The sequence below is a fragment of the Physcomitrium patens genome, chromosome 22, assembly GCF_059467195.1.
Source record: "Physcomitrium patens ecotype Gransden chromosome 22, ASM5946719v1, whole genome shotgun sequence".
In the NCBI taxonomy this organism is placed as follows: Eukaryota; Viridiplantae; Streptophyta; class Bryopsida; order Funariales; family Funariaceae; genus Physcomitrium; species Physcomitrium patens.
Window position 1 is genome coordinate 5,878,650 of NC_143431.1, and position 14,146 is coordinate 5,892,795.

Consider the following 14,146-nt stretch of genomic DNA (forward strand, 5'->3'; position numbering starts at 1 on the left):
CCGAATTAGGTGGCAAGCGGATCATCAGGCCCCGTGCTCTGCGTTCCCCTCCTGCTGGCAAGACATTGGACGCGGGCAGACCGGATCGGATGATTCTCCACGATTCTATAAAAAGTGGAAACTCGATTGGATGGATAGAGGATGTTGTTGGATGGATGAATATATTTCCTGTCTTGGTGCAAGGGGCTTTGAGATGAGTAGGCCGCTGCTCATGAGTTTTATAGCAAAGAGTGTGTGTGTGGGCGTGCATGTATGTGTGTGTGTGCTTCTGTGCTTGGAAGTGAAGCGTGCTGGAAGCATTCCAACCTTCACGAGATTGAGAGCCGGAAGGAAGGGATTGGAACCGATTGATGGCAATGTGAGTGGCGCCTGGCCATGGCGGATGCGTTCAAGGCGAGGTACAGCAGCGGAGCTCAGATTCGGACAGGGAAAATTCGGAGCGGTGAGGGGGAGGAAAATTATTTGTAGAGGGAGAGGAGTGATTTCGGAGGAAGGAGGTCATTGATTGATTGATTGATTGATTGATTGCGAGACTTTTTAGAAGAGGTGAGGAGGCGAAGAAAGTGAGCTTTTATTTTTATTTGTGTGTGTGTGAGAGAGAGGGAGGGGTAGAGACAGAGGAGAGGAAAAATGACACAATCGAAGGTAATGACGGGCGTGTACATCGCCTGCGCAGCTGCGGCGTGCGCTGCTGCGGCTGTGATTGTATCACGGCGCTTGAAGGTTCGATCACAGAAATGCACTGCGCGGAAAATTCTGCTGGAGTTTCAGGAGGCCTGTTACACGCCTTTGGCGCGCCTGCGCCAGGTGGTGGATGCTATGGCGGTCGAGATGCACGCTGGTCTTGTTTCGGAAGGTGGAAGCAAACTTAAGATGCTTCCCACCTACATTGATCGCTTGCCTGACGGGTAAATTTTCGATAATTGCTTCAAAGAGCCCACCTCATCTATTTTACTTTTTTGTGTCTTTTTCTTTGAACTCCTCTGTTTGACTTGTACACCAATGCAGTAACTGATGCTACTTTTGGTTCTCTCTGTTTCTAAGAATTCTTCGCATCTTGCGCGAGATTCAAGTTTTTATGCGTTGTTATTGTGAGATCTATTCGTCTTCTGTTGTAGAATGATTTGAAATTTAATCTTTTAGGTCCGACTTATCGCGGACCCGCTTAGTAATGAGTTGCACTTGAGATCAAGTAGTGCCTGGCGATTCTGTGCTCGTTGGCAATCGAGCAATGTTGTAGTGGTATCAACGAACTGAATCGCTGTGTTGTCGTCGTGTATTTTATCTGAGGTTTTGCGCAAGTTGTTGTGTTTCGCTTCTTTTGTTTTTGTTTTAGTAATTTGCTTCAATTGTATTTGATTATCTTTATATTTATTATATTTATAATTTATTTATTCTTGTCTTCTTCACTCATTTGCACTAGTGGTCAATTGTTTCACTGCTTTAACTTAGCGTGACCGATTGTTCGGAGCACTTATACTGAGTGAATATATCCCGATCGTATGGTTTGGGATTATTGATTGATTGATTGATTGATTGATTGATTTTGCAGTTAATAGCTTCCTATTTAAGTCCGATTTTTATCTGTTCGTTGCCAATTAATTTTTGGCCGTTTATTATTATTACTATTATTTTCTTCATCATCTGGGTAACTGGTATACTGTGAACGGCTGCTGTTTCGAGTTTCTTTAAATTATGTAACGCATTGAAGTGCTACACTTGAGATTTTTTGTACGAGTCCTAATTCTTCTTTGAGTTAGTATAAATTGTATTTAGTACTGCTGGATTGTTGAGATCTAGAGCGATTTTAGTTTTTTTCTCAGTTTTTTTTTGAAAATGAGAATGTTGAACAAAAAAAAGGCGTCTCATCTTGAAATTGCCTATTAGTCAACTTTTGACCTAATTGTGAACGAAGTTGTAGCGAATCTCATGGAGCATAATTTTCATGCCAATCCTCAAAAAATTAAGTAAAAATTATTAATTATTTTACAGCTGAGACACTGAGCTTTCGTTCGACGTGCATTTTTTGGAGGCCCATAATCTCGGATAGAGTGCAGCTGTGGCTTTAATTTTTTGTGGGAATTTAACAACTGCAATTTAGCGTTGCTTACCAGATACTCGAATTTTATTTTCTTCTATTTATTTAAAAATCACTCTAACTATTGCGTATCCCGGCAGCTTTCTAGTAAGCTTACGTTTAGTGGGCTCTGAACAGGCATGAGAGGGGTCTATACTATGCTGTGGATTTGGGTGGTACCAACTTCCGAGTACTCCGCGTTCAATTGGGTGGACTGGAGGGTAGGGTGATCAAACAAGAGTATGAGGAAGTGGCTATTCCTCCTGAGCTCATGCTTGGAACAAGTGAACAGTTGTTTGATTTCATTGCCAAGGAGTTGGTGAGTTTTGTAGCAAGGGAAGGTCAGGACTTCAGATTGCATGCTGGTCAAAATCGAGAAATAGGATTTACTTTTTCATTCCCCGTGAAGCAAACTGCAGTGAACTCTGGCACTCTTCTGCAGTGGACTAAAGGGTTCAAAGTGAACGATGCTGTACGGTTTCTCACCAATCATTTTATCGAGTTTTTCTTATTCTTTTTCGTTTTCTTTCTTCCCTTCTTCTTCTAAATATTTCACATTTCTTTGCCGTGGATATATAAGCAAAGTCTTCATTCAGGTTAGCTTTATCAGAGTTTGAAGGATATGGGTTAGGTATTTTAAAAGGACATGTAGGTCTCGTATATGTAGTTTTAGGGTGTAAAATTTGAATTGATGTGAAATGTGTTTTGGTTTGCTCGAATTAACAGGTTGGCGAGGATGTAGTTGCAGCGCTTCAGAGGGGTATTGAGCGAAGAGGGTACAAGATGAGGATTGCTGCTTTGGTAACGTCATTCTTTTTGTTCTGCTGAATTCCAATTCATGTGTGAAGCTCGTGTACATGTTGACAGTGTACAATTAAACGAACATCGGGCGTTTAACGATTGTGAGCACAATTTGCGATCAATCAAATATTATGCTTTATCCTGAATGCATTTGGTACCTTCAATGGTAAAGATTGTTTCGATTTGCTTGATTTAAGCTCAAATTGACTATAAAATGTAGAGACTTGATTTGTCGTTGTATCGATGGATTTTAAATATAAGTGGAATTAAGAAAAGTTACTACATTGTTTTTGAAGAACTTTGACTGTTCGAGTAGCTCACGTGCGGAGCATATTGTGCAGGTCAACGATACCGTAGGAACCCTAGCTGGCGGACGGTATTGGAACAATGACGTAATGATAGGTGTTATCTTGGGTACTGGGACCAACGCCTGCTATGTGGAGAGAGCTGAAGCTGTATCGAAGTGGGCTGGCGACATTCCAAAGTCCGGGGAGATGGTTAGTAAGAATATATTTTTTTAAATCAGCTGTTGCATGTAAAGTGTTGTATACATAAAAATTGGATTTAGTAAACGTTTCTTTCGTTCTCAAGTTAAATATAAAAAAATTATTTTAATATTTTGTAGTAATTATAATTAGGGGAGTTGTAAGTTAATCTAGAAGCCGCAATTTCTATTCTTCTTTCTATTTATCTACTTTTAATTTTAATTTTAACTTTTAAAAGAAATCAAAATTTTGATCACGATTTTGATTTGATATTGGGTGATGAATATAATTAGTGGCTTTGTTGTAATATAGCATCTAATTTGTAGCATATGACTATTGACAGGTTATAAACATGGAGTGGGGGAATTTCTGGTCATCTCACTTGCCTCGGACCTATGTGGATGAGTCATTGGACAACGAGAGTTTGAATCCAGGAGAATATGTAAATTACTTCTGCCCTGCCTACTTGAGTTGTTGCTATGTGACCTCTTCGTTTGAACAAAGTTTAACATAGTTGCTTTTGATTGCAGGGTTTCGAGAAAATGATCTCTGGAATGTATTTGGGTGATTGTGTGAGGCGCGTGCTTGTTAGAATGGCACAAGAAGCCTGCATTTTTGGCACCCCTGTCCCACACAAGCTTTTGGAAGCATTTTCTCTTATGTATGTTATTTTCTTCAAAACTCATGTTTTTCCCTTTTATCCATTTAAGACTTGGATTTCTCTGTGTAGCAGTCTGCGGGTTGGAATAAGCCTACGTCAGATCTTAATGGAGGTGTGGTTTTTTTCGCAGGACTCCAGACATGTCGAAAATGCATCATGATGATAGTTCTGATTTAAAGGTGGTTGCTGAAGTTCTGAAAAGAGTTTACGGGGTACGAGAATCTTTCTTGTCACCTTGTCTTAGAACTGCGTTTACTTGTGGACTCGTCATTTGAAATTGGGTGATGGAATCATGACGATAGATTCTACGCCTCTCTTGCTGCAGATCCAGAACACTACAGTAGGAATCCGCAAAATCGTTGTTGCAGTTTGTGATACGGTGTGCCAGCGAGGGGCAAGACTAGCTGCTGCTGGCATTGTGGGAATATTGAAGAAAATTGGAAGAGATGGAAGTGCGGCAAATGGTGTTATTAAGCGGAATACCTTCGAACAGAGTGATATGAATGGTTTTCATGACGAAGTTCCTGTGCATTACACATCGGGCGGCAGAACTGTTGTGGCTATGGACGGTGGTTTGTATGAACACTACACCAAGTTTCGAAACTACATGCAAGAAGCTGTGGTCGAGCTCCTAGGAGAAGGATCTAAGAACGTCGTCATTGAGCTTTCTAAAGACGGATCAGGCATTGGAGCAGCTCTTCTTGCTGCATCACATGCAGAGTACGTCATTTCCTGATAATGATGAGAAAAACTACATTGTCTTATGAAACCTGAGGCTTTGTTGATTAGAAATTCTTAGTTCTGATCGTGAGGGCTGTGTACTTGACTAATGCATCAAGGATGTACGAGTTTGCTTCTTTTGAAGCACATGGTTTGTTGGCTCGTCATTTCTCCTGTATAAAGTCTCTTCAGTCTTCATCATTAGTTATCCTCATAGTTTCGAGAGTCACTCAGGACGTTACATTTCTTGGTAACAAATTAGGTTTTATTTGAGTACTTTGGAGCAAGTACTCAAGCGATTTTCTTCTGTACATCGTCTTGAAACAAAGGTCACTTCTTAAGTCTGGTCCAGCATAGAGCGGAATAGTTCTGTACTAATCAACCTCTGGTACCCAAGGGTTGGAGGCAATGCTTTTCAGCATAAAATGTTTGCAGTCTTCTACTGCGACTGTTCAATTCTAAACTTCTGTTTTGGAAGGTCCATCAGTGCTTGGGAGTATAATGGTTTTCCATTTTTGATAGCAAAACCTTCTAAAGATTGATTTCGTTGCTGACTTGGGGTACAATCAGAATTGTTTTTGGTGCGTGTTTTGGACTTCCTTGGCAGAGAATGTGATAAACTCTGCTATTTAGGTCAGTGCAAATACTCTGATGCTACAATAGATTTATGTTAGTCATTTATGTGTCAATAGTTTTTGGAGCGTATCACGTATCGGTCGAAAGCAAGCACACCAGTTAGTCTGGAGCACGAATGTTTCAATTTCTGTGTTACTTTGAACGTTAACGTAATTCTTGCATCATTAGTACTTCATAATTTGTAAGGAATATCTGAGTTTTCATAGTTGTGACTGTCCGTGCAACTCGTAGTCTCGCTCAATCTACTCTTAGTAAAGAGTGTAAAGGAGCTACAATTGAACCGCATTTTTACTTCATTGGATTATTTTGTAAAGCATTGGAGAACCTGTTGATCTTGAATTAACAAAGTTTGATTTGATATTATGAGCAGAGGAAGCAAAAGAAAACTTACTTATAAGGGGACTGTAATTGGTATCCAACAGTGCCACCACAAACGTCCCACCATTACTCACCAATTAGGTGCAGCTTTTAAACTAGGCTGCTATGATGATTAAGTTAAACCTTTTATTTGTTTATTTAATTATTTTAAACACATGCTTTCCAATTCATATTTTTAACGTATACAAAGAAGAGACAACATGCTATGGTCTATTTACAGAAGTGGTATTTATGTTCTACCAGAGCTTTGAATTTAGAAATTCATTCAATAAATTTGTCTTTAATTGTATCATTTGCAAAATAACTACGATATATTGTGTTAGTGTTAGAATTTCAAATGCAACGTTAGTGTTGTATCATAAGAGGTTAGAATTGCAGAATTCATTTGACAAAAATACCTTCAATTGCACCACTTGTAAAGCATCAATGTCAAACTGTGCCTTATCTTTAAAGTAATACTTTTATTCTATTCTTAGAAATTAGAATTGAACAATTCATTCTACAAGTATGCCTTTATTTTTGTTATGAGGGAAGTACCAATGATATCGTATAGACCATTTTTTTAATCATAAAGCTTGTTGTTTTGGTTGTTATTGTGTTTCATTAGTTGTTATTGTAATAATAATGGTTGATTGTTACATAAGGTTGTAGTTGGCAATTAAAATTTCTGTACTGATATTTTATAATTAAAAAAATAATTTCTTTTATTTTTTGCATAACTAACTTCAATAAGAGTTCTATACCAATTTTTTTTCAACTCAAATAATTTGTAGATGTACTATCATCCATTTAACATTTATTACTTTGTTTTAATATATTAAAAAAATATCACTTGTTGTAATTGAAAATTTAGAGAAATATTTTAATAAAATATATTTTTATGGTGTATTTATAAAGTAATACATATAAACTTCTTTATATGTATTTTTTATGAGTACAATTGATATAGACATGTGAGGATGTACGTAGGCATTCTACTTATCAATAAAAAGAAAATTCACATTTGTATGTAATACTTTCTTACTATATTAAACTTATAAAGTATTATTTAAAAATATAGTTATAGTGTGTAGAGCTTTTACAATATAGGTAATTTTGTAGTTTTTGTAATTCTACTGTAATATTTCAACATATATTAAAGATTCCTATCTTAATTGGTTCAATATGGCTTTTATTTTCATATACATATATATATATATATATATATATATATATATAAATTATTTGTGCCTAATATTGTAGTAGTTTTAATTTTGGTTTTATAATTTTTTTGATATATATATATATATATATATGTATGATTTTTTTCATTTAAAAATATTTTTTATTTTATTTATTTTTTGTTTGTTTTTGTTGACTTTGTAGATAAAGTATGGCTACCACCTATGTAGGCTAGTTTTTTAATCTTTTAATCTTTTAATTTTTAATTTTTTTTATTGTACTTTTAAGTCATGTATAAATTTGCTAAAAATATAAAAATAATATATTAGTTTAACTTATATTAATAATATTAAAAAAATACAATTACATTTGGAATTTTTGTAAAAATATGCATTTAAAATATGTTAGAGATTATTTTTTATTTTTTAAAATTTTTAATTAAATATTTTATAATATTTATTTATATAAATTATGGTAGAATGTTTGGTAGTAAATATAAAAATCACATTATTACGCCTCATATGCAAGGATACACTTTTGTATTTCATTGTTGCAATTGTATTATAACAACATATATATTTTTTAAATGAGTTTAATGTCAATAATTTACTTATTGTAAATGAAAACATTAATACTGTGGATTCTTTATCAATCATAAGTAATAACAATATACATAGCAATAAAAATATATGTTTCAATTAATTAAATTTAATTCTTAAAATATACATACATTGCAAATAATCAAAATTAGGTGGTACACATGAACTACATATAATTATTTATGATGTAGACAACATATGTTGCAAACAAACTTAATATTAAAAAACTTAGTTTTTAATAATATTTAATATTTTGATATCTTATTTTTAAATTATATCTTGGAAATAATTATACTTTTCTTCAAGAAGTTATTTTTAGACTTTAAAATAATTTTAGAAACTATTTCATTTTTACAAATTTGTGTGAATATGTTAAAAAAATGCCAATTAAATTTCAATTAGTGCTTCTTAACAATTAATTGCAAAAGTATTTGGTATTGGAAAAATCATAATAATCTTGTTTAGGAATCAAGTAATTATTAAAAATTTATCTATAAAAAACGAACTAATGATATGAAAAAGTGCAACATAAATATGTATTCTAGCAAGTCATATTAAAATTATAAGCATCTTTTGATGGGTTATTGGCATTATAGATGTTACTTATATTATGTTGGTGTGTGAATTTATTCAACTTGATAATAACTATTATTGCAAAAAATAGTTCTATGCTGTAACTTCTACTATTATATGTGATTAAGTTAAAAAACTATTGTGTATATATATTAGATTTCTAAGATCCACTTATAATAGCATAGTATTAGTAAATACATATATACATGAAAAGTACATCAAGTAGATGATAAGTAGAAGGTCTATTTGATATGACCATCTATAATCAATGATATTAGAAATATATTGAAATAATCTTGTCCTTAATTTCTTAAATATCTACTTTATTGCTGATAGAATTTACTCTAGTTTTTATAAATCCTAAACTATCTAATATTTTTTTAATATATTTTAAATTTAATATATTTTAAAAATATTTTAAAAATGTGGTAAGTACATATGTAGTTAAAAAGTTTTCAAAGCACCTACAATATATATATATATATATATATATATATTTATGCTATAATGCATAAGAAATTATAAAATATAATTACATAATTAATAATTATTGCAGTATATATGAATTACAGAGAAAATAAAATATCTAAGATTTTATTTTCTTAGAAACAAAAATAATCTACTGTTGCATTTTTTTTTTTAATTTTTAATTTTTAATTTTTATTATCTATCTTTTAATATTTAGAGTTATACATTTATTTACAACCAATTCAAAAAAAATTGTGATTGACCATCTCATTTCTTATATTACATGCATGCTTTGTTAAATATTATGGACTTGTAATTATGAAAGAATGTCCATTAGAACTTGAAATTTTCTTAAAAAATAGAAGGCATATAATTTCTAAACAGAGATAAAATTAGAAATGCAAAAATTTACATATGAATATTGTTTTAAAATCTATCTACATCAAATACAAGGATATAATGGAAAAAAATCTTATATATATATATATATATATATATATATATATATATCTATATATTTTAAAATATCTATTTTTTATTATTTTAAAGTCATTTTTTATGAAAAATAAAAAACCTTGACGATTCTTTTGAAATAGATACTAAAACATCCAAGTTGACAATGATTTTTAGAAGCAGCTTGTAAAAAGAAATTTGAAGTAAAAATAGATAACAAGTATATCAAAAGAAAAAATGATATTATATTAAAAAAATTAAAAGGATATTTTTTAAAAATTATAATTATGATATAAAGAATAAATAATAAATAATTAAGATATTATTATATTATGATATTAAAAAATTAAAAAAAAAAACTCTAAAATAGATGCTCTTTCTTTTTTTCAAATCTTGATCTACAATCCATCTTGAAGTGGGTTGCAACAATCCTCTCTATTATGTAAATAGAAATTGTTATTCACAACAAATTAAGTGTCATAAATTAATCATGAAGTATGCATTTTGAATCAAATACAAATGTACAATCAAGACACTCTCAAATAAAGATAGAAATTCTAAATACTACTAAGTCTAGCTATCTTTTATACCACAAAGGAAAAATCAAAGAATGCAATTTTGTATAGAATAAATTTTGAAAATTTTATTAAAAAGACTAATCATCATAACTAAATGAAATCTTACAATAAAAATTTACTCTCTTTTAAAATCACATGCAAGATTTGACTTGATAAGAATGTTTAATAAAATGAATTTTTCTACTTAAGTCTCCAAATCTTACCTAATACCAATAAATTCAACAAATAGAAAAAATTAAGTAGATGAAAAACCACTAAATTAAATTAAATCACATATACATTCAATGAGATTTGGCATTTGATGCCACATTACATGAAAATTATTGTGTAGATAAATATTATTATTTACAACATATTGAGTACCATAAATCAATTATAAAACATACAATTTAAATCAAATATAAATGTATAATCAATACGTTCTGAAATTCTTCCTTTCTTAACTAAATAAGAGTACGTGTACTCATCTAAGATGTGAAAGTAAATTTCTCCCTCAATCCAAATTATAAGATGGCCTCAATTAGGAATTACTTGTAATTAGTGATGTAAAGTGGAAGATGCAACAAACAAGAACAAAAGAAAGAATAACACAAAATAAATGAAATAAGTCCAAACAAACAATTACATAGAACAAAAGTAGTCTATGGTCTATTTACCAAGTTTTATCTAATATATATATATATATATATATATATATATATATATATATTTTAAAAAATATTATTAGATAGATAATTTTATTATATTTTTAATGACATAAGAAACATATAAATCAAAATTATTATGAATAATTTATGAAAAGTTAAATATAGGAAGTAAATAACTAAAAATATAAATAAAAATATGTTACATCAAAGATATCTTGTTTATAGATTATGAGTTCGAGCCTCACGAAGGCTCACATGTAGTGTATATGGGTTACTTGAAGAAGCTTCAAGGCTTTAATATCATCTTTCTACCTAAATCTAAAGTGTTATAACTTATATGGGACTTGTGTACCTGTCTTCTTACAACAACTATATTAGATGTTGATCTTCTTATTTTCTACTAGTAGAAGTCATATATATATATATATATATATATATATATATATATTTTGATTTTTGACTTCACTATGGTATTTAAAAACATCCAAATATCTTAAGAAGCTTATATGGCCTTCAAATCTTGTCCCATTTTTTTTTTATAATGGCTCCCAAGGTGGTAAAACTCAATTTTATCAAAGTCTTGAAATATTTTGTAAAAATTCCTAAAGCATTCTAAATAAATTATAAATAAAATTTTAAATATCTTATAATATTTTTATAATAATAATATATATTTATGAATATATTTTTATACCTTAATAATAGTAAAATTAATTTAAATCTACTAAAAATCCTATTATTTATGTAATTAAATAAAAATATATGAAGTTCTTTTTCATGTTTCTTCTAACTATTAACTAATCATTCATAGGATTTTAATAAGTAATACATGTAGATAAGAGGCCAATAAAGACATAATTACTGAGTAGCATAGTAGAAGTTTCTTTCGTCCACTACATACAAATCAACAAAGACCATCTATCACAACTACCAATTGATGATGTATGAAATCATAAATAGGAAGTTGACAAGGAACAAAATTCTTTGAATTCTACCAACACATTTTTCCATCTTTATTATCAAGCAAAAAGATACCACTAAGCAATACATCTTTGACATAAAAAATTGTGCATCTTATCTTAATATTAAATATTATAAGGACTTCATGTTATAAGTATATATACATATATATCTATATATATAATCTTTCTTGAACAATTTCTATCACTAATATTAATAAATTCTATTAAAAATATAAGCATAAAATAAACTATAATAATATTAAACAATAGATAAGTTTTCATAGCCATATGCATGGCCCTCTTAAAAATCCTTGCTTAATCATATAGACATTGAATTTAAATATTGAGGTCATTTAAATCCATAATTAAAATTAGCCTCTCATGTATTGAGATTTATAAGGTTGGCTTTCTTTCATACAACAATTGATAAAGACTATAAGATACTAAAGATGCCTACCTATTAAAAAAATAATCTATTGCAATCTATGGCAATAGCTACTCTCAATTATAATAGTTTCCATGAAATATTCTACACTTTTATAAATCATAATTAATAATTTGAATAATTTTTTTAGATAAGTTATTTGTCTTAAGATGATTTCTAAAGGTTGTAAAATAATCTATTAAAGCTTTAATATATTGTTGTGTAAACAAAAATTATTATACATAATACATTAAATGCCATAAATAAATTACAAAGTATGCAATTAAAATTAAATACAAATGCATAACAAACACACTTTCAAAGAAAGATATTGAATCTACACACAACTAAGTTAAGCTACTTCTTACAACACAAAGAAAGAATCCAAGAGTAGAAGTGTAAATAGAAAAGAATCCAAAGCTTTATTAAAATAGATAAATCACCATAGACTAACAAATCCTTACAACACAAGTATTTTCTATTTCAAAATCACTTATAAGACTTAATTTAATAAGAATTTAAAGTGAAGGAGATTTTTCTACCTAAGTCTTCAAACTTTAGTTGATACTAATAGAATCAATTAACGAAAAAAACTAAGTTGATAAAAAAATAACTAAATTAAATTAAACTAAATTATATATATATATATATATATATATATATATATATATATATATAATAGAATTTAGTACCTAATGCCATATCATGTGACAAGACAAAGCTTCAAAAGCTCCAAAGAATTCCTTTCCTTCATCCATTAATACATCAAGAAGTACTCTTAAACATGCCAATATACAATTAAAAAAAAGCTATAGCTCCCAACTTTAAAATTTTTTGTAGCAAAGTCACATTTTTGATCCACTAGCCAAAATTCTCTACTATTATCCATACATATTTAGCTCTATAGATGTGACAAAAAATAGCCTAAAAAAATCTAAAAACCAATGGTAGTTTAAATCCATGATATGTAAAGACTTCAAATAAGGTAACAAAGTATTAAAACTTGTCTTGATTCAATTGCACAATTAATATTGAAAAAAATATATAGCTCTTTGATTTGGCTTTTGAACTATGTGTCTAGTTTTATTAAGCTACATACAAAATAAAAAATTATTCTTCTAAAAAATCTTTTTTATTAGGTAAAAAATCTTATTTCTTTTCATATCAAAAATATATAAAAAAATATATTTCTTATTAAGGCTAATATAAGATTGAAAGGTCTTTCCACACATTACTAATGACTTGAGTTGTATTAGATTTCTCATCTAAGCTATGATCAAAAAATGTAATTATAGAATCTAATATTAAAATCGAATATGTGACTGTATGCTATTTAAAAATTACTTGTCTATGACAATTTTTGTACTATCAAGCTGTAGTTAAGTCCTCTTCTAAAAGACTTGAATTATAAGAAAGTCCATCTACATTCAAATTGGTAGCACATATTCAATACATAACCTAAAGGTCATTTTCTTAAAGTAACAAAGTGCATCTATTAAGCTTACTAGTAAGCTTGTTTGATTCCATAAGCTACTTTAAAGGTTAATGGTCAATTACTAATATAAAATATTACATGTATAAATAAGATTAGAAATAAACAATGGCCCAAATTAGTACTAGAGGTTCTCTTTTCTAAAATGAATAATTGAAATCTATATTGTTATTGCATCTAAAAGCAAATACAATGTCATATTTCCATCTTACATCATCTTTTTGTATTAAGACTAATTCCAATCCTACTACACTCTAATCTATGTATAATTGAAAAGATCTAGTTATTACTAATTTAATCAATATATTTAAATTTTATTTAGGTAATACATAGAATTTTATAGAAGTTAAAGAAGATTACATTGTTTTTGAAACGTGACCAATCTATCTTCAAATTGTAAGACTCTTCTAATCCATAGCAACATAAAATCTTATTATAAAGTAGGACAAAATGGATCAAAATAAAACTGGACAGAATTAAACAAAATAAGATACAAACGATAAAACTATGTAAATGGAATTAAAAAAAAATAGAATTGAATAAGAAGATGCAAAACCAAACTTCATTAAGAGAGGAGATCTAAAGCCATACTTGATCAGATGTCTAAAAGGCCCCAACCAATCCTACTTATACTTTGTTTTACAACCTTGGACTTTCTAGAAAGTTCCTAAATAATCGATTCTACTTAAATAACCGTCCTAAATTCCTTTTAGAAGATTCTATAGTAGATCCTACCTAGATAACTTTCCTAAGCCTTTTCTAAAAGCTTCATGGTGAGCCTTACTTAAATAATTGTCTTAAGCACTTTTTAGAATGTTCTATGGTGGATCCTATATGATTCACTAACCTAGCACCAATTCTAGAAACTTTTATAGCTTTTCAAAAATGGTTTGAACTATCTATCTTTATGTGCCAATAATACAAATATCTTATATATACCTTATTATAAATAATTTTCTTGACTAATGTGGAACATCATCATTTTACTGCCAATAGTATCTCCAATTTTTTTCTTGGCAATAGATGAGGTT

At 29.6% G+C, this 14,146-nt stretch overlaps 1 protein-coding gene across 3 annotated transcripts; it reads left to right on the forward strand.

The window, feature by feature from the left end:
- The first annotated feature begins 206 nt into the window (after positions 1 to 206).
- On the forward strand, positions 207 to 5,225 carry LOC112274677 (hexokinase-1). Of its 3 annotated transcripts, none has more exons than XM_073530278.2 (9): positions 207 to 398; positions 677 to 908; positions 2,216 to 2,549; positions 2,804 to 2,878; positions 3,220 to 3,375; positions 3,707 to 3,805; positions 3,894 to 4,024; positions 4,155 to 4,236; positions 4,350 to 5,225. In XM_073530278.2, the coding sequence occupies exons 1-9, from the start codon at positions 212 to 214 to the stop codon at positions 4,758 to 4,760; spliced, it is 1,707 nt and encodes a 568-aa protein (XP_073386379.2). In that variant the 5' UTR covers positions 207 to 211; the 3' UTR covers positions 4,761 to 5,225. The 3 variants fall into 3 exon arrangements, with proteins under 3 accessions (XP_073386379.2, XP_073386380.1, XP_024360110.1); XM_073530279.1 differs by having other exon boundaries at positions 216 to 546; XM_024504342.2 differs by having other exon boundaries at positions 229 to 442.
- Positions 5,226 to 14,146: the final 8,921 nt, after the last annotated feature.

Excerpts from the sequence above, each read along its gene's own strand:
- LOC112274677 (XM_073530278.2), top strand. The coding sequence starts at position 212 with ATGAGTTTTATAGCAAAGAGTGTGTGTGTGGGCGTGCATGTATGTGTG. Across the intron at positions 909-2,215 it reads ATTGATCGCTTGCCTGACGG|GCATGAGAGGGGTCTATACT; the intron begins GTAAATTTTCGA and ends GGCTCTGAACAG. Across the intron at positions 3,376-3,706 it reads TTCCAAAGTCCGGGGAGATG|GTTATAAACATGGAGTGGGG; the intron begins GTTAGTAAGAAT and ends GACTATTGACAG.